This window comes from Barbatula barbatula, assembly GCF_947034865.1.
Source record: "Barbatula barbatula genome assembly, chromosome: 2".
NCBI classification, from domain to species: Eukaryota; Metazoa; Chordata; class Actinopteri; order Cypriniformes; family Nemacheilidae; genus Barbatula; species Barbatula barbatula.
In genome coordinates, this window is record NC_136767.1 from 18,712,014 (window position 1) to 18,738,987 (window position 26,974).

General features: G+C 38.8%; 2 protein-coding genes across 3 annotated transcripts; both read left to right on the forward strand.

Moving 5' to 3' along the window:
• Positions 1–58: 58 nt before the first annotated feature.
• ssh1b (slingshot protein phosphatase 1b) lies at positions 59–9,346 on the forward strand. The gene is made up of 15 exons (XM_079487447.1): positions 59–924; positions 1,983–2,020; positions 2,111–2,211; positions 2,342–2,406; positions 2,501–2,622; positions 2,706–2,774; positions 3,507–3,572; positions 3,755–3,949; positions 4,396–4,489; positions 4,612–4,740; positions 5,072–5,118; positions 5,224–5,370; positions 5,538–5,738; positions 6,226–6,850; positions 7,026–9,346. Exons 1-15 carry the CDS (start codon positions 853–855, stop codon positions 8,007–8,009), a joined length of 2,955 nt encoding a protein of 984 aa, XP_079343573.1. The 5' UTR covers positions 59–852; the 3' UTR covers positions 8,010–9,346.
• A 3,381-nt stretch (positions 9,347–12,727) lies between these two features.
• coro1cb (coronin, actin binding protein, 1Cb) lies at positions 12,728–26,676 on the forward strand. 2 transcript variants are annotated; one of them, XM_079451340.1, is made up of 12 exons: positions 12,728–13,841; positions 14,512–15,516; positions 18,881–19,080; positions 20,233–20,355; positions 20,440–20,569; positions 21,090–21,271; positions 21,364–21,483; positions 21,580–21,684; positions 21,790–21,935; positions 22,899–22,956; positions 24,618–24,860; positions 25,160–26,676. In XM_079451340.1, exons 1-12 carry the CDS (start codon positions 13,127–13,129, stop codon positions 25,277–25,279), a joined length of 3,147 nt encoding a protein of 1,048 aa, XP_079307466.1. In that variant the 5' UTR covers positions 12,728–13,126; the 3' UTR covers positions 25,280–26,676. The 2 variants fall into 2 exon arrangements, with proteins under 2 accessions (XP_079307466.1, XP_079307467.1); XM_079451341.1 differs by lacking the exons at positions 12,728–13,841; positions 14,512–15,516 and adding an exon at positions 16,309–16,457.
• Positions 26,677–26,974: the final 298 nt, after the last annotated feature.

The window sequence follows — 26,974 nt, forward strand, 5'->3', positions numbered from 1 at the left end:
ACAAAAAGAATACGTGCAGTAAAAACAGGTCTCAAATAGCTTACCACAGTATACAATGCCAAAGATATTTATTAAAGGATAGAACGAGTAGAATAAAGAGTGAAAGGCCTAAATCAATTGGTGTCCATTACAAATATCATTATGAACCATCACCAGCTGTTTACTATTAAACCCCATTTACAGAACGTCTGTGTGTTTTGGCCAAAATATTCAAACGTTCTACTATATTGGTTCCCATCCGCCAACATCCCACCAATAGAAGCCAACGCATTATGACCATTATAGTTCCCATTAAAACAAATCAAATGTCCACTAAATCCATTATAATTTACAGTTGTTTGTTTCAACAGGGTTGGTTCTGTAATGTCAGCGCGAACTGATAGTCTTGACATCACAACACTGTGTAGTGTGTGGATGATTGGGTGTTGAGTCTGCATACGATGCGCTGTTGTCGGGGAGAAGTGCAAGTCACCTTCACGCGGTTGGCCCACGAGCCCGTATCTAACGCAGACGATCACACAACTACACCAACCACGGACGGCGGTTCCGAAACCAGCTTTACTACGCCTGGCCGCGAAATTAACAGTCCAGCCGGGAGGAAGGAGCGCGGGCTGTTATTTATCGCCATCGTTGGCGTGAATGAGAATTTGCAGAAACGCTGCGATGATGACAAATCCGATGATGGGTTTATCGCTCCGGTGAAAGCGGGCGCTAAAGAGATTTAATGCGCCTCTGAATGCTTTAACCCCGTCACCGGCGGGCGCACGGCAGGATATCTCGGCGTGTCCTGCTCTGACCGGAACGCCGTTACACCGGCTCCTGTGAGGTTTCCCTGGACGGTTTACCCCAGCCATGGCTCTGGTGACTCTTCAGCGCTCACCGACACCCAGCGCCGCATCATCAGCCAGCACGAACGCGGGGGAGGTGAGCGGAGCTGCCCGGTGGCGCAAATGCGTGTGTAAATAGCGCTTAAAGAGCTAATGTTAGCCGGACCGGCTGCTCGAGGAACATCCCTCGAACGCGTCGTCGTTCACACTGTGCTCACATTCCATAGTTTTGTCATTTGCAACCGAGTACAACCTGCTGTGTCAATGAAGTTTTGGCATCAGTGTGGCTGTTTTCGGGCAGTGTGTGCGTGTATGAGCGCGCGGGTGATGATGGGGATTAAAACTCGGCCAAATTAAACAACACCGCGCTAGGACTAAAAATGGCTGTATCGTTAAAACTGTCAGATGGCTACGTGATATACATTTGCGTTTGTTGTGAAATATTTGGTTCCTTCGGTGGCATATGGTGCAATTGTGTCATTGTTTAAAGTTTTCCTATACCTTGCATTCGTGTTTTCATCGCATGAGTGTGGGTGTGTTGGTCGTACAATTATTGTAATAATAAATGATGTTCTCTGTAATGAAACAGTCGACAGTCATATATTTTCACGCCAGAAATAAATCACATTGAAACAATGTTGACTTGAATGCACCCGTTTTGGGTAAATGAATCAATGTAAATTGTTGAACCACAGTATGGGTACTTCAGTTCTGACAAACTGAGCATTGACAGCCCTCACAGTACACTGCAGTGATGTCATACAACAGATACTCTGCCTGGTGACCAATCATGGGCCCCAGAATATTGTCACGTCTCCCTCCAGATTCGTTGAGCTTGCTTATCATAGAAACAAGCCACTAGTATGCTAGACTACAATTGTATAACCTGACATTTATATCCACCCATAAGGCGTTTCCTTTTTGAGCATGCTTAATCCATACTAGCTATTTTTGCTTAGGAGAAAATGCTTATGCATACTGTACTACTAAAAGACATGACCTGATTCAAAGCAGGTTGAAAATACCAGGTAAAAAATCTTGTGTTATTTGTTTTGTGTAAACCAGGGTGAGAGGTATTTAGATTTTGTTGAGATGAACATAATTTCTAGGCTGTTGAACCAGGAACTCTTTTAATTCAATGCTTATTTTTGTCAGGATTTGGGCAGCGAGGATGATCGAAAGGCAAATTTAAGGTCAGTGAAACTTGGGTTTTCTTAATATACTAATATGTTTATGGTCATATTTTTAGCGTGTTTTATATTTGTTTGTGTCGCTTATTTCAGCTTAAGTGAAAGTTTCTTCATGGTAAAAGGGGCAGCACTGTTTTTACAGCAGGGCAGCAGTACACAAGGGCTCAGATCGCCAACCCATCACAAAAATGCTGGTAAGCCTCACTGCACTACTGGATTTCAAATAACTTCTGTTATATTTTCATGCAATTTTTCACAAAACTATTTCCTGAATTATTGTTATGGTGCAAGTCTGTCAAAATGTTTTGGTCTGTGTGTTAAAAGGTGATCTACCACAGCATCTACAAGTAATGATAAACACCCTTCGTTCTGAGGACAGAATTCGATTGGTAAGTGACAAACAGTTCGCTTCATCGAGCGGGTCAGTATAAGTCTACCGCTTTCATTGTACATGCATTTAATGAAGATGGTCTCCGTCAACAGGTTGTTAGGTTAGAAAGTGGGTGGACGGACCATGTGCGATACATGGTGGTTGTCTATACAAATGGCCGTCAAGACACTGAAGAGAACATATTGCTTGGGATGGATTTCACAGATAAGGACAGGTATAAACATGACACAGTGTATAACTAACTTTATGGATTCTTAATGACACTTACTGTCCAACATATATGTGTGTTTGTTCTAGTAAAAGTTGCTCTATTGGGATGACTCTTCCACTCTGGAGTGATACCAAGATCCACTTGGATGGAGATGGGTAAATATACTTGTTCATTCCCTGTGAGGCATCAAAAGACTCCTTCTTAGTAGTGTCTATCAGGTTTCATCCTTATTTCCTCAGTGTGTCTTGACAGGTCAAGTTTGGAAAAGTAGGGATTGTGAAAGTGTAAATTGAGATGATCATGTGTGCACATGGGGTCAGTTGTGGAGCTGTTTTCAAATGTTTCCCCCACTGTTTAGAAAGTTTTGTTCACAGAAGGTAACAGTGTGTTTTCATTGTTCCTTAAACTCAAATCTAAAAGATTCTGCTTGACTGTGATCCTTAAAAAACTGTCCAACACCAGCTTTAGTAATACTGTAGGTTAAAGGTGCTTGTTGAACTTTGTTTTGCCAATTTAAAGGTCTATCTTACATCACCTGCCACTGGATATACCATCTGTCAACCTGTTAATGGGTGCCACATTAAAAATGACCAAGTAATGTGTCCTTAATGTTATGTGTACAGAGAATGACCTCTACAGGTTTATGATGAAATAACATATTTATGGTCACTGTACATGTGACATGGGTGGGGGGGGGGGTTTGCTGGCAGAGTAAAAGTCACACTGTACAGAGAGAATTTTCCACTGGCTTGTGGTTTAAAATTGTTCCATTGACCACCCCAGGAAAGCAGTATTGTCCTCTGGCCTGTGTGTACATTTCTATACAAACACCAATATTGGCATAGCTCATAATTTACATTACTTGACTGTTCTCTCTTTACTCCCAGAGGTTTCAGTGTGAGCACCGCAGGAAGACTGCATGTGTTTAAACCTGTGTCTGTCCAGGCCATGTGGTATGTTGACCTTTTAAAACCCTTTTTTTCTAATTTGCAATTACGCAGAGGAATAAAGTGTGATATTCAGATTTTAGCTTCCTACACCATCTCATAAAGTGTGTTTATTCTCGCCCACTGTAAATTTAATTAATTTATATTTGTTATGCATTTAAAATAAAATGCATGGGCTTGTATGACAGGTCTGCACTTCAGGTGCTGCACAAAGCATGTGAGGTGTCCCGCAGATACAACTATTTCCCAGGGGGAATGGCCCTTACCTGGGTGGGCTATTACGAGAGCTGCATCTCCTCAGATCAGAGTTGTGTCAATGAGTGGAACACTATGGCAGATCTGGAGACCACGAGGCCTGATTCGCCAGTCATGTTCTCTGATCAGTGAGTGATGAGTCACTTTGTCACTACAGTAAAAGAATAAGATCGATTATATGACCTTGATTATTTTCTTTAATAGACCTAAAGTCTGTAACATGGCAGAAGTCATGTTAAAGGGATAGTTCACCCAAAAATGAAAATTCTGTCATTTACTCACCCTCAAGTTGTTCCAAACCTGTATACATTTATTTGTTATGCTAACACAAAGGAAGATATTTGGAAGAATGTCAGTAACCAAACAGTTCTCATCCCCCATTGGCTCCCATGGTATTTATTTTTTCCCTGTTATGGCAGTAAATGGGGGATGGAATCTGTTTGGTTACTGACATTCTTCCAAATATCTTCCTGAAATGTATACAGGTTTGGAACAACCTCAGGGTGAGTAAATGTTGTCAGAATTAAACATTTTTGGGTGAACTATCCCTTTAAATTATATTTTCATATCATAGGCCAACTGAGAGCGAGAGAACAGAGTGTATGATCAAAGCCAAACTCCGAAACATAATGATGTTTCAGGACCTGGAAAATATTACTTCCAAAGAGGTACATGTGATGTAATAAGCAAAGTTTTTAAGTCCTGGTTTATATAAATTCATCATCTCAACTCTAGTTGTGTGGAAATGGCTTGGGAAGAGGTATTAAACGTCATGCTTTCACTTCTGTAGATCCGAAATGAGCTGGAGCAACATATGAGCTGCAACCTCAGGGAGTATAAAGAGTTTATTGACAATGAGATGCTTATTATCCTGGGCCAGATGGACAAGGCTACACTCATATTCGACCATCTGTACCTGGTAAAGCATCCTGCTTGAAGTCTCAAAGTCATCACGTGGCATGTTTGTTATTCATGTTGAATGTTTTGTGAACATTTCTTTAACGATTGTTTAACAAAAGACATAGCAAATAAGAAAGCATAAGAAAGTAGTAAATACAGTATATGAAGATTTATTTATTTAATGACAGAGGTTGAGAAAAAACAGCCTTTATTAATGCTTTGCAGTACTTTCTCAAACTATTCTGGATCAATCCACTAATGTATGTTTACAGCGAAAAAAAACACATTGTTATTGGCTGGAGCTTAAAGGCTGTAAAGCGATGATTGTTGTACATCTTGTTCATTTTCAGGGATCAGAAAGGAACGCATCCAATTTGGAGGAGCTCCAAGACTCCGGGTCAGTCTCAAGAAATATAGCCACCAAGTGTACACTGAGCAAAGATTATATTTGTATTTAACACCGATCAGCACTACAGTCTAACATCAGTTTATTTTTATGCAGGGTTGGGTATATCCTTAATGTCACAAGAGAGATTGACAACTTTTTCCCAGGTACCTTTTGTTATCATAACGTCCGCGTTTATGACGACGAGACCACGGATCTGCTGGCGCACTGGAACGAAACCTACAACTTCATAGTAAAAGCCAAGTGAGTTTATTTTTCAAAGGTTTTGGGAAAACTGTGTTCCTGTTATTGGATCTTTATATGCACAGGCCCATTGGAGTTTTAGCTACCCTTATTTCCTAATAATTCAAAGCTGCGTAGAACTATAGTTTGTTTTTTTTAACGATGCCCTTTATGTCTTTTGTATAAAGGAAAAACAATTCGAAATGCCTCGTTCACTGCAAGATGGGAGTGAGTCGGTCGGCTTCCACTGTTATTGCATATGCCATGAAGGAGTATGGATGGACGCTTGAGAAGGCTTACAATTTCGTCAAACAGAAGAGGAGTATAGCACAACCAAATCCAGCTTTTATGAAACAACTGGCTGAATACGAGGGGATTTTAGATGCAAGGTGGGAAAAGCCATCATACATTCATTCACTTTGGCATTTAAATGTGTTCATGTTACAGATGCTATTTCTGCAAAACATCTTGTTTTTTGAAATTTTAAAGTAACTTGTTAAACATTAGGTTGTGGAAAAATATTTTTCCATGCTTATTTTGGTAGGAAACATGGTGATGCTAATTGACCAACTTAGTTAAAGGGATAGTTCAAAATCGTCAATCATGGAAATCATTTATTTATTCAAACCTGCATAAAAAAAGAAGATATTTTGAGAAATGTCTCAGTGATTTTGTGACCATACAGTGGAAGTCAATGGGGTCCAGTGTTGTTTGGTTACCAACTTTCTTCAAAAGTTTTGCAGACAAAAATCATACAGGTTTGGAATTGCAATAGAGGGAAATTAAGAGTTTTCCATTTTTGTTTTAAACGGAACAAAATTACATGCCGGTTACCAGGAATGCTAACATCCATTTCTTTTCTTTCTGTCATTACAGCAATCAGCGACACAACAAACTTTGGCAACCGGAGGGTGACGAGTGTTCATTGGAGGGCCTCCAGGCTTCAGGTGGCAGTGGCGACCAGACTCCTAAATTTTCATCACTGTGCCCTGATCAGGAGGACACCGCTTGGTGTCACGGAGGAGCGAGTGCCTCCCCCTGCTGTGGAGACGAGCCGACAGACCACCTCAATTACAACTACTACTTCCGCCGGCTCTCGGACACTGCTCTGGACAGCGAGCCCTCCACGCCAGTCCGAGGTCCTCCGCTCTTAGGCATGGAACGGGTCTTTATTGAAATCGAGGATGTTGAGAGGGATGCGTTGTTGGACGACGAAGGCTTCCCCTTGGCCCACCTGGCTCTTCCCGGGGAGGGCACAGCAGCTCAGACCTGCAGCCGCCTGGAGCCTTTGGAGGACATGCGCTTGCGGCTGGAGTTTAGCACGGTGGAGGAGGAAGACGAGGAGGAAGCACAAAAGGAGGAAGCGGAGATGGCAGCCTTAGCTCGTGGTGAGACGCCGAGGGAGGACGATGGCCTGGCTAACTCGAACCGCTTTAACAACGAGAACGCCAACAACAGCAACAGGCTGGCTGGGAAACGCAGCTGCCCTTCTGGCTTTGACGTGAGTATGACGTCTTAGCTGTAGTGGCAGCTCTCCTGGCTTATATAGCTCAAAGAGCACTTTTCTGTGAATCCATCCTAAACGCTTTTCTTTCTCTAAAGCATCCCGTACTCTAACACCTTTAAAAAGATCCTAACCATGCATTCTCCCTGCCTGTGTGTATCCATCGGTTTAGGACAGTGCTAGCATTGGAAACCCCTTCAAAGTGAAGCCCTCATATCAGTCGTGCCGAGACTGCCTGCGCCTGCCTGGCGGCCGCCGCTGTGAACGTCGCACCCATCGCCTTAACCTGCCACGTCACACTGGCCTGCCCAGTATCTCCATCCAGGCCCCTGGAGGAAAGCTATTCCGTACCGCCTCCATCAATAAGGTGCCTGCCCCTCGGCATCACATGTGCAGCAGGCACTGCCAGTGTACTCGTTGCTCCAACCGGGCCAGAGCTTCTGCGGTGGTGAGCTTGAAAACTTACCGTAAGCAACTGCCTTTGCCTACGAGCAACAAAGACCTTCCTCAGGATTTGCGTTGTTCCTTGGAGACTGAGGACATGGAAAGGCAAAAAATGGAGGGCAAGGGCTGCAACAGCCCTACATCAGAGCTTACCCTTCTAAGTCTAAGTCTGGGAGTTGGGAGGCCTACTGCAGAGCTCACAGAGACACCGATCCTTCTGCAGACATCCACGCTGGTGCACCATAGACTGGAGCAACTGTCTGGTCCTCAGTCAGAACAGATGGACTTAAGTGTACAGGACACTGCCGCAGAGGACATGGAAGTGGATGAGGGTACTGTCCCCAACATGCACTCTGCTCAGCGCCGTGGATCTAGTGAACTACAACAGACTTTCACACCACGCTCCACCCCGCAGAGTTCCGCCCTGACGCGGAGCACCAGCAGCGACAGTCTGCAGAGCATACAGGAAGGGCAGCCAGGCTTGGTACGTAAGCGAGCCCAAGAGATCGAGTCCCGTGTGCGGCTCGCTGGGCTTACTGTGCCCTCTCAACTCAAAAGGTCGAACTCTCTGGCTAAACTAGATGATTTGGCAATCTCCACAGATGACCTTTGTGCCACAGTCGCCATTGACAATGAGCGAGATTGTGTGCAACCCTCTTGCTCACCCAAGCTCTCTCTATCTCCAAGTGTATTTCAGAGCTTGAAAAGCTGACTTCTCAAAGATGTCAGAACCGCTTTCTCAGTGAATGGTGCTGTGACACACTGGAAAAGCCTTTAAGCCATTGAGAGCTACGATGGAGGCCCATGCTGCAAGACGACTCATGAGAACAATCAGGCCAGGGTTGGACCTTCTTCCCGAAGCCCTTTACATAACTGCACTGCATTTCTCATGTGTCTGTCTGTGCTTTGACTAAAATGTATATTAAAGAAGCATGATCAGGCTTGGACCTTCGTTAACGGCTTTGTTAATGATGCTTTGCTTTGTCTTGCTAAAGCGAGGGAAGGTTGTAACAGACAGGTTACCCATCTGTTAGTGACGTAATCCACACCTTAAAAAAACTTTATTTTCCTAACACCTATAATCAATTTGTGTTGGGTTGTTTGTTCAGATATGTGTTCGATCTCCATGATTTGTTTTACCAACTTAAAGGGATAGTTCACCCAAAAATGTTAATTGTGTCATCATTTTTGTTGATATTTGGAATAATGTTTGTAACCAAATGGTTCTTCCTATTGACTACTATAGTAAAAAAAAGTTCTACTTTGGTAGTCAATGGTGCCCCAGAACTGTTTAGTGAACCCCTATTTTTTAAATATCGTTTGTGCTGTACAAATTTATACCGATGTGGAATGACTTAAGTGTGAGTAAATGATGACTTTTTTTTATTTTGGGGTTAACTATTCCTTATATTTATGTCATTTTGGTTGGAATTTCAAAGATGTCATTCATTTTACATTTGACTTGATCACGCGAAGGAGTCGTCTGTCGTTCTAATTTCAGTTCCGGGTCGGATTGGCGTCACTCCTTGTAATGGCCCCCTACCAATTTAGTTATTAAAATTGTTAATAAGTGCAAGAAATAATCACATCAACTAAACCACATAATTGAGTATCAACAGGTAAAATTAATGTGTTTTATTATTTGTCTTAGAACTCTCTCTTTTGCTTCCGTTCTGGTGTTTATGAAAACAAGATCTGAAATGCTATTAGCACATAGCACTTGTAATGTAAAGTAGCTCAAGCTGTTTATTGTACAAATTGTAACCTGTGATGTGCAAAAAGGCTTTAGCAGCAACACATTAGTTCGACCAGAGGGTGTTAAAATATGTCACTAAATCCTTTAAAAGGGTTTTTTAAGTGTCTGCAAAGTTGCTATTAAATATAACATCAAGGTTACTCATAATGCTGTATATACAGTGTTTACAGGCCCAAGCAGTGTAATCTTGTATTATTGGGGGCGTAGATTTATCAGAGCGTATCGATTTATTACCATAAGTTGTATTATTTGTGTACGACACAGGTTTTATTAGTGATTAAATATTCATTGAGCCTTTTTATAGTTTTATAGTATGTTTGTGTCTGTATGTTATTGAACTGTATTGTCTACCAAGGTTTTATTTTATTTGAATGATTTACAATATGCAAAGTGACCTGTGCAATAAGTATAAGTGAGAATCATTTTTATTTTACTGAATAATGTGAAAAGTAGCTTTTCATTCTCATTGAGAAAGAAATGACTGGTGAAAGAGAAGCACCTTTAGAAAAATGTGAACTTTTTTGGGGGGTTATGTCCAAATTGTCATCCTAATGATAAAGTTTAAAAGTGATAATACCTATTTTAAATTGGCTGTGCGAGCAGGGCGGGACGAGAGCCGTGAGGGAACTGTCGAGACCGATGCAATGTGCAGCTGACAGTCATTATCATTCGCATCACCGGCCTCGGTTGTTCCCTCACGGCTCTCGTCCCGCCGTGCTCGTTACATTGGCTTTTTGATATTGTCTTTTCTTTCTTTTTCCATTATTTTAAATATGACCAATATTCTTATCGCCAAAAAAGATAGCCTCCCAAAGAGAGTAAAGTTGATGTTCTGCTTTTTGCTCATAGCTAGTCGTACCTCATCCCAGCTACTGCTGCTGATTTGAGTACTAGATATTGTTTTGTTTAAACATGCAAGTGCCTTAACTGTTGCCATTTGCAATCAGTTGTCTAATGATTTTTTGTAAAACTGCTCGTTTTTTCTTCACCTGGCTATGGTCTGGTCTCTAAAGATAAGTTAAAACAAATGAATATTTGTCTTTTCATTTTGATACTAAATTTCCTATTTTAATAGAGGAGACCAATGTAATTTATTTGTTTCCATATATTTATTTGTTTTTGAACACACTAAACTGACAATAACATCAACTGGAAGATTGTCATTAGCCCTGCCTAAACAGCTTGAAAGTGACCTGGAACATACATTCTTTATATACTGCACTTCATTTGGACCATTTTAAGTTCCGCTGCACTTTGTTTTTGTAATAATGTACTGTACAGTTGAGTATAGAAATAAATTGTTTATTGTCTGCATCAGAAATGTATGACTAATTAATTTATTTATAGCACTGAGATGAGTGGCAATTATTACAGGGAAAACTGTGTTAAAATAAAACCCATGTGTAAGTACTATGTACTAAATGTGTTATAAGGAACTTCACTGACATATTTGACCAAATGAAGGCAAACTAATGGTAAATTGTTTGGCCTGATCTGTAAAGCACAGTCTGTACTGTTATAGAATTAGACAATTCCAGAAAGGATTTCTGCATGTCTTGGTATTTGTAAGTTATGCTAAATGTATTTATTTAGTTGTCAGATATACTGTAGATTTGAATTCTGCAATACTTTTGTGCTGTTTCAAAAAATTAAAACAAGTTTAACTTTCTTAAACGAGATATATTTTCTTTAGTAGTAAAATTATTAAGACCTAATTATTAAGAAATTATTAATCACCTCAAGAATAAATCTAATAAAAGTAAGGCTCATGCATAATGCATAAATTTCAACTAAAAAACTATTTGCAACTGGGTTAAAATTATTTATTAAAAATTATTTCAAAACGAACAAATATTATTTTTTTGGGTACAAATAAACAACATTTCTCTAAAAAAAGGGATGTATAGATATCTTTATTGGAAAACTAGACCTAAATACTAACAAAGGCTTTTATTTATTTATTGCCGTGCTGACAACAGGAATAGTCTGTTAAGAAGCTATTCAAATCTATATTCAGACTTTTGTCAAAGGTCCCAATTTAGCACGTTAAGACAAACTGTTGACAGAGGGCAGTTGTAGAGATAAACATCGAGAGGCTGGTTTTATGGATGACCCTTCCCATCTGCTTGGAATATTGCAAGCTGAGGCCATCAAGCTCAAAATAACCTATTAGATTTAGTGCATGGTGCCTGTGCAATGACAACCATAATATAAGCATGCAATTCATCCAGAAGTGATCGGGTAAAATGAATGCAATCGATTAAGTAATAAGCAATGAGCACTGACACCTTTAAAATACCATATCATGCTAAATGGCATGTGAGTCAAATACGATTATATTAAATGATAATGTGTAGTCCATAAGGTTAAGTGCTTACTGGTTGTGATGACAGCATATGGGGGAAGGAATCCTCCAGGACCTGTTTAAAACTTATCCTTATGTTAGGCTATATTAGGCACATCTTCCCACGAGACACTACAGTCAGCTGGGCATCATGTGTTGCTTCTTACTCTCAAACCACTCAGACCTGCCAATAGAGTTTTCAGAAGGTCACTGATAAATAACTCTGGGAGTCTGGAGGTCAGAGAGTGCAGAGTGTTGCTGATAGATCATCTTTAGTATTTATTTACATGAATCTCTGACCAAAACTACTTTTATGTTAGAAAGGAAGGAACCAAATTGGTTGATATGTCAATTTTATGAAAACTGTTTTCACTTTAAAACACTAATCTATCTAACACATATCTAGATTATGTAAATATGATTGCTTCTATTGTTTACCTCATTTGTAAATCCCTTTGGATAAAAGCGTCTGCTAAATGACAATGTAAATCTAAAAGCAGCCGATGTAGCATTGAGGTATAAGTCAGCCAAAAATCCAATCATTTACTCAGCCTCAGGTTGTTCCAAATCTATATTAATTACTTTTTTCTGCTGAACACAATGCAAGATATTTGGAAGAACGTCAATAACCAAACAGATCTCATCCCCCATGTACTGTCATAGTTGGGAAATCATAAATACTATGGGTGTTCAATGGAGTATGAGATCTGTTTCTTCCAAATATCTTTATTTGTGTTCAGCAGAACATATAAATGTATACAGGTTTGAAACAATTTGATGGTGAGCAAGTGATGAGATTTTTGGTTAAGCTATACCTAACTGGAAGAACATGGTACTAGAAATCCCAAAGTCATAGGTCTGATCCCTTGTAACACAATGATAATTAATTAAACGCATCATTGGCTTATTTGGAAATGTTTAATGTTTGAATATACATATCCAAGTCAGAATACACATACATCCAGGTAGTGCCTTAAGTAACAATGTTACCATTTTTGGGGAGAATCTCTTGTCAAAAGATGACCCAATGTTGCTGTTCTGACACAGAGGTCAAAAGGTCCAGAGTGTTTTTGTCAAGGGCCAAAGGATAAGTTTGAAGTCAGTGGGTTTTCCCCTTTCATGTCAAATGTGACCTTGGCACCTGGGAACTGATCTGCTCTGCCAGTTGTCAAGTTCCCATTTTGGTTCCGTGACTCACTGTCCACATCGAGAGTCGTTTAATTTTAGGCATTGCAACATTCCAAAAAATGGAGCGATGAGATAGGAACAAGAGAGAGATTGAGATGGGAGGGGGCTTGTTTCATATACTTGTGAGTTGTAATATGTGTTCACACAGAGGTCATGGAACAGAAACAGGACAAGGCGATTGAAAAAGAAGAAGCCCTGTCCGGTGCTTTCAATGACTATGCAATCTTAAACCAGGAGGAGGAACATTTCAACAGCTCTGGATCTAGAGCCCTTTAGATATTTAGCAACTCAGACACCTCCCACCTGCAGGACTGTCCAGGTCACAAACCAACACAACCTAATGACAACGATGAGCCCCTGCTTTACCAGGGAGGAAAAAAGATCAACTGGAGTTACGATACTAATGTTTCGCAGAATACTGGGACACCAAATCCTCAACTGAGCCCGGCAGGAGGTCAATGTGCCTTAGAATTCGAAACGCTCATAAACTACACAACTGTTACAGAAAGGGAGGGCATATCTAGCTTTCAAAACGAAAGGAATGACTAACAAAAATCATCCTAGAGGTTCTTCAGAGATGTTAGAAGGTCCTCGTCCAGGGGATTCGATGGAGGAAGTTAAGTCCGTTGAGAAGAATAAGACATGGACAACATGTGACACAGAAGCAAAAGAGAAAATGAGGGATGATATAGGAATAAAACTGACATCTTTGGAAAAATACTCAAAGGAACAATTAGAGAATGCTGAGTTACTTAAAAGAAAGTCATTCCAGGAAGAAGATAAAGATGAACGTTTAAAAGATTCCCAAACATTGTATGAGTTTGATCAAATCATTTGTGACCAGGGTAGGACTGGAAGAGTTCAACAAAAAGAAAGCAACACAGACAGACTTGATTATTTGAATACAGATGATTCTTTGCACTTGGAGATTGTGACCACAGACTGTCCATCAATCACTGGACCTCTATCACATTTAACCACTGACAGCGTAACAGGTCAGACAGGGCGTCGGCACTCCAGTAGGCAGGATTCAGGTTTCCAGAGGGACAGAAATATCAGTTCAGTAGCACCCAGCCTGACGGATATGTCAGCATGTGTTTTGAAAGAACCTAACATTGCCACAGAGGCGTATAGTAATTTTACAACAAAACACAAAGGAAGCTTTGAAAACGACCAAAGAAACCGGACTTTCCATGCATCATTGCCAATGCAGAGAGGAGAAGAATCTATTAGTCGTGAATGCAGCCGAAGCGAAGGTAAGAACAAACTCTTGAATATTCCTTGTGATGAAAATCGATTGGTTCAGGAGAACTGTTTATTCAAATGTCAAGGGACACCGTTTGACTCATGTGTCATTAAGATTGATACGGAAACCACAAATGCAGATGTAGCTCCGGTCTTATTGAGAATTGAGGAGAACTTTGAACAAGAGGTGTCTAAAGTTTTGTTTCACACCGGGAAGCAAACCGATGACAAAGGGGCATTTAATGTAATGAAAAAGCGCTCAACTGCCATGTCATCTCTGAGTTTAGTTGAATCCAGGGCTAAAAAAGTCCTGGTTAGCAATGCACCTCACCCAGCCATAAGGGGGTTGTAGCCTACTCACGGTGTGTGAAAAGAGACGGCGAGTTGGTTTATCATACAGCTGTTCTGTCACCATCCACAGAAGGTCATCTCAATGGAATATGTAATGCTTCACCTTCACTTGAGTTATCAGGTGAATAAAGATATTCCAGACAAACAATTTAATGACACTGAGGTCATCTGCTTAGGGCATAAAGGTTGTCTTGGGATGCAATCCAAAGACCTAAATGTGTCTGGATGACACAAATAAACAAAATGGTTCATTAAATGCCAAAGTGAAGGAATCATGTAACTGTTTGGATACAATTGACATAAAGAGTTAAAATTCTTTCTCTCACTTAGATTTAGATGTTGGGGATGGAAACGCTGCGAATACTTCTTTGCCTTCAGCCGTGATCACACCACCACTTCAGATTCATACCTTACCCGATCAGAGGGCAAAGAAATCATCTGACGTCTCCCATTTGTACGTTCCTCACACTGAGATACAAAGTATGATTCCTGACATATTATCCGCAGACAAAAAGACGAAAGGACCACCTCCACCTGTTCCAAAGAAACCAAAGAATCCGTTTAAAAAAGCCTGCAAGGGGTCTGCTTCTCATTTCGTTGATGAGCCACGCGAATACTCAGACCTTCTACTCAAGAATATCAAAATGGGCAGAAGGCAGGCAGCATCGGAATCCTTTGAGGATTTTAGTACGCATCTGTCATGTTTGGATATGTTACCTTACTGCATGTCCAAAGAGACTAATGTTCCAAGACACCGATTAGTCTTTTACGATGAATTGGTTGCAAATGATTATGACAATTCGACAGCAACTGGCGAAGACCCTCGTGAAGATGAACTGAAACATCTGAGTGTGTCTCAGCTGAGACCATTATTAGAAAGGAAAGCAAAAATCAAGGGCCCCCCACCGCCCGTGCCAAAAAAGCCTCAGAATCCTTTTGCTGAATCTGACATGAAAAAGATCCGTGGAAAGGTGGATTATTCCTCAAAATGTGGTCAACCTGACTCTGAAAACTACATGGACATTGTGGATGAAGATGAATCTACACCTACCATGCTGCCAAACAGACATTCTCATCTTGCCTACAGAATATCAAGTAGCGATTCTTCTGGGTCAGAAGAAGACACACTCTCCAGATTCAGACCCGTCGCTGAACTCATCAGAGACACCAACAAAATCCAGGATAAAGTGATACACCACAGCAGGACAAACATCATGGAAGCCAGACCAGATGTTACAGTGGGATGTCAGAGTCTAAAAGTATCACAGATGAAGTCAGCCTTTGATGTAAAAAAAGCTCCAAATAAAATGGAAAGAAGATCTTCGCCAAAGAGAGGTAAGGCAGATGTTCAAGCGATTACAGGAACAGTATTCATTCAGTATAGTGACAGAGTTTAGGAGATTCTTGATCAAATACGTGTGGAGTTTAGGTAAAAACTTTACAATACCATGACACGACACCACAAAATACTTTTTTTGCATGGACAACTCAATTTGACTGCCATGTTTTTTTTATATTTTACATTTTCTTTTCTGTTTAATGGACAGTTCACCCAAAAATGGAAATGCTGTTATCATTTTCTCACCCACATGTTGTAACAAACATGTATAAATTGTGTTCTGCTGAACACAAGGGAAGATATTTGAAAGAATGTCAGTAACCAAGCAGATCTCATGCCCCGGTTTGGAACAATCTGGGGGTTGGTAAATGATGAATCTTTCAGGAGTGCTGATGACAAATCATGATCCACTAAAACGCTTTTTGTTTAGAATTAAGCAGAAGCTGAAAATAAGACTTTAAATGACATTTTATGGCACACTGCACTTTGTAACATAATCCAACTATTTAGACTGGACACGACGTCATCCTTTTCCCACTCTTGACATTATTACTTCCATAACCTTATCACCCATGTTAAAGGTTTTAAAGCACAACATGGAAAAGATGCATGTGATCATTATTCACAGTGCACAAGGCAGGTCTTGTATTTTTATTATAAATGTACTTACACATTTAAAATACCTGTTGGTGAGTCTGGTACAATTTGTACCACTTCTTATTCACACACTCAGTGATGTCCATGTAGGAGGACATTAGGAGGAGGGGAGGGGAGAGGAGAACAAGGGCGTTTTCTCCCGTTCATTCAGAATAAAGGAGAGGAGGGAAGCTATTGTGGCTAGCCGCAATTCACTGAGAGTCACCAGCACAACCGAATCTGTGAGAAAATAAATTAATGCTTTGAATTTAACGCGTTGAGAGGCGCGGTACTGATAAAGGTGAGCATTTCGCATTTTGTCATATTTATGCACGGCAGGTCAGTGGTGCAATAGCATCTGCCGGAATGCTAGCTCGATTTTTAGCAAGCATCACTGATTTATACAAGCTCTGGAACCCGCTAATACCTATCCGCAATGTTCTCCACCGTGCATGAGCGTTTGCTGGGCTTTTCGTTCGTATTGCTTTATTTTCGGACGTGTGAAAACAGATACGCTGGTTGATCGGCATGCATACGTGCGAGATGAGCAGAAACACTGAGATATTAATTGAAAGTTGCCCATCATGACCTGTGCCGGGTACATCTCGCATCTAAATCAAAGGGGCACCTCGCATTTGGTCATTCAGTGCATGCAAAAACACGTTGAGTTTAAAACAAGCTGCATTACAAAAACAATTTATTCGTAAAATGTGTTTTCCCATGTCTTTCATTCATTTATTCAGCTAGCGGTTAGCTCGTTTTCTCACACCAGCAGAAGCCTGCCTATATATCGATTATGTCATGTTTTTCACAATCGCACTAGAAGCGATTTTTTTTCATTCCGTCATTTCCATAACGTTTATTTTATGTTGCTTTTCCTTTATTAATGTTTTAGCTGAATTGTAGTGCTTTTTATTCTTTGCCGGGATGCTTACCATCAATAACGCAGCTCGGCCATTAGAAAGCAAACCCACACGGCCACACATCTGACCCATTTCCAACACCACATCCGTGACTTCTTTACAATGACCACATTTCAATCACGCAGCAATGTTTATTATTATATACAAACAGCACCAGCATCATATTATCTTAGCTATACCTCCAGGTATTAATCAGTATTAATAAAGGCAGCTAATATCAGTTGGCTATTAATGTATAATTACCTATATGCATGAATATATCAGTTGCTTTTGCCTATATATTATAAATAATAAGTAATTCATAAGATTTGGTATTTCAAACCTACACAGCACATACCTACACAGCATATTCGTGCATCATCAGCTCGAGCAGCTTTTGGGCATCATAGGCGTGTGCATTTTGGCCATTACAGTGCATTCGAAGTATTAGGGTGCTTGTAAGATTTTGTGCTGTAGGGATGACAAAGTCATGCTCACTGATATTGACTGTTTGTCTTGTTTGTGGAATTTTAATGAATTGTCGTTTAGGTTGAGATGATGAGATTGATCAAATAGATTTAAGACAGACAGCACTTTTTATTGTATAGGCTACATATGGTGCATATTTACAACTTTAGTTCATAAGTATTAGTTTTGTTTACAATAAGAGTCTATTTGTTAACAATTAGTTAACAATAAAGTACACCGTTAATTATCTCATGATCATTTCAACATTTACGAATTGGGTATATTTTTAAATCAAATGTTGTAATTGTTGACATTAGTTAATGTAACATGACGTTACATCAAGAATTGTATTAGCACTCATGTGGAAAAACTATTGTTAGTTCATGTTATTTACTGCAATTACTACCTTTAAATAAACCGTAACCTTGTAAAGTGTTATTTTTTAACACTCAGGTTACAGGTTATATATACATGCAGGTTTATTTGACACAATAAAAAATATATTTTTGTTGCTGATGGAGTTTATCCTTGTTGGCTCACACAAGTGTAACTGCATCTGAGTTTCTTTCTCCTTGTCTTGATGTGAGAGTAAAATAGAAAAATATTTCCCAGCTGTCTCCAGTTCACAGCCCATCTGCCCTAATATGGTACTGTCAATTTCAAGACTAAAAGGAATAAAAGCATTGAAAATGCATTAATTTATCTGCCATTAAGATTGTACCATGTATAGACCTCCTATTCACTTTCTTAATGTTTAAATAAAACTATATACTATCTATAAATAGATAACATTTGTGTTCTATCACTATTATAATAATTTTACAAATAATTGAATTGAATTTTATTTATATAGCGCTTTTTACAGTTTTGCATTGTTGCAAAGCAGCTTTATAGAATTAGGCAGTAGTAACTGTATTAAAGAAATAAATAAGAAGAAATAATAGATATATTTATAAATAAATAAACAGCTAATTGACAAAATGTATGGTATTATAATGCATGGTTATACTGAAATTCTTCATCATTCTACATTATTTCAAAATGTACATTAGTGAAACTGAAATGAACACTGTCAACCAAATGCTGTAAATTATTTAAAAGCAGTATTACACTATGCATACACAATATCAGTAATCATCCTTATTTAATGGTTACTTGCGCTATTATGTATTGTTATATAAATTATTGTATTGTGTATTATTTACATGATATGGGTAATCCTGGTTAATATCAAAGATATGAAAAGCAATCATAATACACAGGGCTATTTACTTGTTGGTTTCAGTACATACTTTGTTGTGCACCCTAATTGAAAAAAAGAACATAATCATAAACATTCTCTCCTCTTCTGTAGAAATGATCAGACGAGTGGTACGGCAGAGTAAATTCCGTCATGTGTTTGGCCAGGCGGTGAAGAATGATCAATGCTATGATGACATTAGGGTATCAAGAGTTACCTGGGACAGTGCCTTTTGTGCAGTAAACCCCAAATTTGTTGCTATTATTGTGGAAGCTAGTGGAGGTGGGGCTTTTCTTGTGCTCCCTCTGCAAAAGGTAAGCCATAACTCAAATTACAATATTGTTCCAAATAATATAAGCTGGGCTGGGGAGAACTTTGTTACGTATTTAAAACACAAAATTTGATTAACTGTATTTCATTACAGTTACTTTTTAAATTGTGGTAATTCAATTACAGTTACATCCGAAAAGTATTTTAGTTTACCAAAGTAATTACTTGGAATTTCATTTAAACCTTATATTAACTATACCGGGAAATTAATGTAAACAGCAGTGATCCTCTAACTCTGACAATCTGCAAAAGCCTAAACTACAGTTCAAACTACTTCTTTAACAATATAAGAGGTATCAGGGTTTATAGATATAGCATTTGCATTTTATTTAGTACTGTTCTGAATAAGCTATTTAATGCAATAGAAGTTTTCATGAACTCCATAACACAAACTGAGTTTATACAAATTGCCACATAAGAAAAAGGGGAAGCCCTTCAATCTTTAATGTCTGTGGTTACCTGAATAATCATTTACTGTTTTGTGATCGTTGTTTGTCCCTTGTTTAATTTGTTTAGGTAATTGTGATCAAATGAACTCAAAGTTCTCACAATTGCGAGTTTATAAAACACAAATATGATTTATTTTCTATAAAATAAAACTATAATGTCCAATGAGAGAAAAAACACTGACTTTTTTCTTAGAATTGTGAGTTTGAGAAAAAAAATCTGAATTGTTATAAAGTTATAAAGTCAGAATTGCATGAAATAAACTCACTAGAAAAAATGTAAACATTGCAATATCTCGCAAATTGAGAGATTTCATGCAATACTGATTTCATAACTTGAAACTACAAGTTTAAATCTCACAACTCTGAATTTAGTGACGGAAACAAGTTTCCATGAAGCACAATGTCACGAGATGGTGTGTACCAAGCGCACGGCAAGAGTATATTCCAAAAGTAGAGCTTTAATAATAAATCCAGACAGAAAGAAAATCCAACAAGAGTAACAAAGTTTACACTCCCCAGGTCTTAATACATTGTGTTTCCTTCTTGAGTTTAAGCATTTTTGCGTCACGACAAAAGACATTAGATACGCATTAGAACCCACGGTTGAAGAACTTATTACTTGTTATGCTTGGTCAGAACAAGAATTCATATAAATTCATGCTGTCTGTCGCTGGTTCTTGTTTGCAGACGGGTCGTATTGATAAGGCCTATCCCACTGTTTGCGGTCACACAGGCCCAGTGTTGGACATCGACTGGTGTCCAAACAATGATCATGTCATTGCCAGTGGTTCTGAAGATTGTGCAGTAATGGTATGCTCAGCTCCTTTACTTATTCTATAATAGAATCCGTGTTATGGAATCTGGAAGAGTGATTTTCCCATATTTGTAACACAGGTGTGGCAGATCCCAGAGAATGGCCTCACCTCAGCTCTCTCTGAGCCAGTTGTGGTGTTGGAGGGCCACTCCAAGAGGGTGGGGATTGTGACATGGCATCCGACAGCCCGAAATGTTCTGTTAAGTGCAGGTAAGGGTGCTGGAAATGTCTGCCAGTTTTTCTTTCGTACTTTAGATTTCGGATTGCAATGTAACATTTTTGAATTCTCAGTATTCATATAAATATATATGTCCATAATGGTCTCAATCATAATGGTCAATATTCCTTGACATGCAAATTAAAATATTATGTAATATGTATTTTGTATTTTGAAAACAATAAACAATTTGTTATTAAAATAAAAAATTAGATTTTGTTTTTCATTTATGGGCTACGTACAAAACTATGTAACATTCTTATGCACATTATCTTTATCATCAAGCATTACATCAATGTAATCATTTATATTAGATAAAAGAAATATCGCTAGTATAGAGAGAACTTTATAAAGGAATGATAAAGAGACTAATATATAGCTAATTGCACAATACAATGTAAAAATGCATACTTTTCATTCTTCAATACAATTTCAAAATCCTCACCCACATGCATCTGTTTGGTGTGTGGTTGAACAATCGAAGAACCATTTTTTTCTTCCCACCTCCATCAGGATGTGATAATCTCATCATCATTTGGAACGTGGGCACAGGAGAAGCCCTGATCAACCTGGAGGACATGCATCCCGACGTGATCTTCAGCGCCTGCTGGAGTCGCAATGGCAGCCTCATTTGTACCGCGTGCAAGGACAAGAAAGTGCGCGTTATTGATCCGCGCAAAGGGAAGATCATCGCAGTAAGTGAACACATCTCACAATTATACTGAGGCCTTGTAGGTTGATCTTGTTATTTAGTGGTTGAGTGTCTCACTGACATCGATGATAACAGGAGAAGGATAAGGCCCACGAGGGGGCTCGGCCAATGAGGGCCATTTTTCTGGCTGATGGAAACATCTTCACCACTGGTTTCAGTCGAATGAGTGAACGACAGCTGGCGTTATGGAATCCAGTAAGTCAAACACATTGACTTTCTCCATGTGTGAAAAAAGTACCTTTTTTTTCAAACAGTATTGTCATGAAATATTTTGATATATGTCCTTTTTAGAAAAACATGGATGAGCCGATATCTGTGCATGAAATGGACACCAGCAATGGAGTGTTGTTGCCCTTTTATGACCCTGACACTAATGTTGTCTACCTGTGTGGAAAGGTCAGCTTGATTTTTTGTTTTTTGACACATGCTATGTCCATCCATCCATCCTATGCATTTAGAGCAGCAAAACCTGAAAACAACAAAACCTGTTTTCTATTCCAGGGTGACAGCAGCATCCGTTACTTTGAGATCACGGATGAGGCACCATACGTGCACTACCTCAATACATTTTCCAGCAAGGAGCCTCAGAGAGGCATGGGCTACATGCCTAAAAGAGGTTTAGATGTCAACAAGTGTGAGATAGCAAGGTATGCACCTCTACAGGTGTTTCTTTATTTTATATATTTTTAAAGGACTTTATATGGTTGAACTGTAAGTGATATCATCCAGATGAATCTGTTAACTGCTATATTTTATCAGCGCTGTTGTGAATATTGTTCTGAGAGATGTATCATGACATATGCTTTACTCATGCTGCTAGGTTTATTTCGTCCAATAGGGGGAGCCTTTAGTCTGTTATGTGCTGTGGGTGGCAGTGTAATGTAGCAGTGATCAGGGCTTGCTGTGGCTCTAAATGTCATTGAAGGTCATTTGAAAACGAATGATCATTGTAAGGTACATCAGTTAGTGTCAATGCTGACTTAAATGTTTAAATTATGTATTTAATGATTATTGATATTGATATGTATAGATTAAAGGAACAGTTCACCTTCAAAATGAAAATGCTGTCATCATTTACTCAACATGTTGTCATTTTAAAGCTGAATGAGTTTCTTTTTTCTGCAAAACACACAGAGAAATATATTTTTAAATTTGTTGATAATTGATCCCATTGACTTCTATTATGGGCATAAAACTAATGCAAGTCAATGGGGACCAACGGCTACCAACAATTTTCAAAATATCTTTTGTGTTCTGCAGAAGAAGGAAAGTCATACAAGTTTGAAATGACCAGAGGGCATGTAAATAATGACAGAATGTTGAATGTGAGCTATCGCTTTAAATGCACTGTACAACGTTTTTATATTAAAGCATTTTTTAACCACATAGTGACTAGGTGGGTGAGGAAAATGAGCCTTTATTATAAAGGTTGAAATGTAGTCCGTTATTTAGTTGTTTTATATTACTTTTCATTATTTTCTATATCTATACGCTTTGGATAAAAGCGTCTTCCAAATGCATAAATGTAAATGTGTTTTTAGGATTTTGGGATATGCTGTTGTTATCAAAGTTTGTCATCATTCCAATAACACCCGTCTGTTTCTTCTCAGGTTTTATAAACTTCATGAGAGAAAATGTGAGCCAATTATCATGACCGTTCCTAGAAAGGTATTTTGGGTTTCTTTTTGGTTTTATTCCTTAAAATATTCTAAACTGCAGTCAGTAACAAAGATGTTTAATGAAATATACTCCTGTAGCTTAATTAACGAAGCGTTGCATTAACAACGATAAAAAAGCACTTTATTTTACAGTCCTGTTTCCCATGTACAGTTGTTGTAGTTGTATAGACACGGTTTTTTAGAACTGCTTCCCATCTGTGTTGCATGGAGTCGATATTCCAGCGCAGGACGATTTCACTACAGACCACAATTCCTCTGCATTTCTTAGTTTTGCCTCAGAAACAGCGTATTTGATGTCGCCCCACACGTTTTCTATTGGGTTAAGGTCTGGAGATTGGGCTGGCCACTTCATAACGTTAATCTTGTTGGTCTGGAACCAAGATGTTGCCCGCTTACTGGTGTATTATTTAGGTCGTTGTCTTGTTGAAACCCCCATTTCAAGGACATTTCCTTTTCGGCATAAGGCAACAAGACCTCTTTATGTATTTTAAAGTACTCAAACTGATCCATGATCCCCGGAATTGCGCCACCATGCTTCAATGACTTCACAGTGTACCCTGGCTTGAATTCAGTGTTTGGGGGTCGTCTGACAAACTGTTTGCGACCCCTAGACCCAAAAAGAAGAATCTTGCATTCATTAGTCCACAAAATATTGTGCCATTTCTCTTTAGGTCAATGTTTTCTTTGGCAAATTGTGACCTCTTTAGCACATGTTGTTTTTTCAATAATGGGACTTTGCGGGGGCTTCTTGCAGATAGCTTGTCTTCACAAAGGCGTCTTCTAATTGTTACAATTGAGTCTTTGCCATTATGGCTATTCTTCTATCTATTCGAATGGTAGTTTTCCATTTTCTTCCACGCCTTTCTGGTTTTGGTTGCCATTTATAAAAAAATAATTTCATTTTAGCTGAGCAGTCTATCATTCTCTGCACTTCTTTATATGTTTTTCCCTCTCTAATTTTTAATCAAAGTACGCTGTTCTGAACAACTCTGAACGACCCATTTTACTTTCAGAGTTCTAATTGAACTCCAAACTGCTATTATTTTTAACATGCCCTTTAATGCACGCTCAAATATTGATTAAATAACACAGAATAAGCAGCATGCATGTCATGACTGTTGGTTCGGTTGGTTTACTCTACTACACCTACAAGTAAAATATTTGCCACATAGAAATATGATTTCTACCAAAAACAGTGAATGATCTGGTTAGTGATGTTGGACTTCTATTATTTTGAACATAACTTTACACACCGTGTACTTTATTCCATAAATATAATAACTGGGTAATAACTAGGTACTGACCCTAAACCTACCCCCAAACCTAAACTTATACCATGTAGTTACCTTATACTACCCAGTACTTTCTTAGGTAGGTACACTTACTGTAAAATAAAAAGTGCATCCAAAATTTGTATGTACTGTTAAGTCGCTTTGGATAAAAGCATCTAGCAAATGCAGAAATGTAGATATGACAATGCATACACATTGTGGGAAGGATGTTATTATTTTTAACATGATTCCAAAATAAGTCAGAGTTACAGTCTCTAAAATATAAAGTGCAGTTTTATCATTTATTCTTCTATTTTGTGTCTTAATGGCAAAGCAACATAATGATGACAGCATTTCCTGTACCCTTTGTTTTTGGCAGTCAGACCTCTTCCAGGATGACCTGTATCCAGACACGGCGGGTCCAGACCCTGCACTAGAGGCGGAGGAGTGGTTTGAAGGCAAGAATGGCGACCCCATCCTGATCTCCCTCAAAAACGACTATGTTCCGGGCAAGAACCGCGACCTCAAAGTAGTCAAGAAAAACCTGCTGGATAACAAGGCGCCCAAAAAGGTGGAGGAGCCACCTACTCCTCAGAAGCCTGCATCCCCCCAGATCACCAGAGTAAGGCTGATGTTTTATAGCATGGGTTTCCATTCCTGTTCCTCAATTGATAAATTGTAAAAGTAAAGTTGTTTTATAGTGAACACATTAGCCAATGTTTTTATCTTGAAAACATAAAATGCGTAAAACAAATTCTTTAGAGGCATTATTTTTGTATTTTTCCTATAATGTGTTGCTATATAACATCTGCAGTAGTATATATTTGTAAATGCTCTGTACATTATCAGCATCTGATAAGGGCAAAGGAAACACTCAGAAAAAGCAGTGAGTTTATTTTGTGCATTCTTTTGTGTCTGTAGAAGAATGAAGTAAAGTTAGAGGAGCTTCTTCGAGAAGTCAAGTCCCTTAGAGATCTGGTCACGCTGCAGGACAGAAGAATCACCAAACTGGAAGACCAGGTGTCCAAAGTGGCAATCTAAGACACTGGTGATGGTCCGGGCCATTATTGCGTCAGTACGGACAGAGTGAGATTCAGTTGGGCAGGGGGGTCAGTCACTGCCAAAATTCTCAATTTGACTCGATCATTCTGCTTGGTGTTTCTCACAACCTCAAGCAACATTCCAAGATGGACTTTTACTTTCTGTCAAGTCTCCCCCAAGCATTCGCCTAGCAACAGGAAATTTGTGGCGTGTGAGGCAGTGAGTGCTCACTGGTTTAACTGATGTTTTACATTTTGTTAAAGATTTTCTTACTTTTTATGTTATTGTAACACGGTATCCATGAGTTTTCAGATATTAACCGGTATGTTACAGAGTGTCGTTGTATATACACATCAGTATTTCTCTTTCCTTTTGTTGTGCTGCCAAATTTATTTTTACTTTTGTATGTTTATCCAGTTGTAGATGGAGCGGCTTATTGAAAAACAAGGATTTTCATGTCATACGATTTAAAGCGAGACATCAGCAAAAAAAGGCAGTCGGAACTGTGTTGATGTGATTTTGAAGTAATTATAAAGGTCATTGGTTCTTCAGAAACTAATCATAGATACGTATATTATTTAACGAAGAAACTTTCATAACCATTCAAACATTTGGAGTGCTTAAGAGTAAAACACACATAGCAAAACAAACTAAAGTAGCAATAAGCTGCTCATTTGACATGTAGAATTTTAAAAGCGGTTCAGTCCCATGTAGTGATCATATCGGGAGTATTAAGCACATACAGCTTTATTGCCTGTTTTTAGATCCACCTCAATAATTATTAACCATCCGACAACAGGGTTTTTCAAAATATACCACATTCAGTTAAAACAATATATCAAAAGCAATAACATAATGTTGCAACCAGGAGAACATAAACCTGACTTTGATACATGATTGGCATGTATTGCTCGAAATGTATTATTCATGCATTATCCTCACACACCTACAGAACAACTGTTTCAACTTGACAGTAGTTAAAAAATTACTGTGGCACCTCAGGAAATCCACCACTTTGAAGTCAAATCTTGGATGCTCAACATTCGGCATTTGCATGAAAAATTATTTTGCTGTTTTGATTCAGAAATATTTTTTCATGATCTGTATTCTCCAGTTTGCTCCAGCATTACAATAGTCACATCATGTTACAGAATAATGGACTGACGTGCTCTGATATGTGAACTAGGCTTTAAGAGGCAGTGGCTACCGGCGAGCTCTTCTGATGTACATGTACTGTAAATGTATTGGTGCCTCTTTGTGTGTTTCTGGTTTTAGACATACTTCCTCAGTCGATGACTGCAGGGGGGGGGGGGTCCATGGATCCGAGCACTTATCTGTGTCCTGAACAGTCTTGTGCATGCATTCCAAATTTCACCTAAAATAAAAAGGTTGACTACAATAAATCTGGTCATTCATTCTTGAGATGTCTGGTGTTTGAAGAATTCTAATATTTTTAAGAGAAAAATATACACATGGTCATATATGAAATAAAAAATTACAGCTAGAAGTTAAGTGTCATACATTATATAATAAAAATATAGACCACTTTGAAGGATGTAAACACTTGTCGAGAAGCAGCTCCACTTTGTTTTATTTATGTAATATTATTATTTTTATAATATTGCATATATTATAAAATTGTACATATTTTGGTTTAACGTTTGTGTAGTTTTACAAAACTGAAACAAGTTCCTC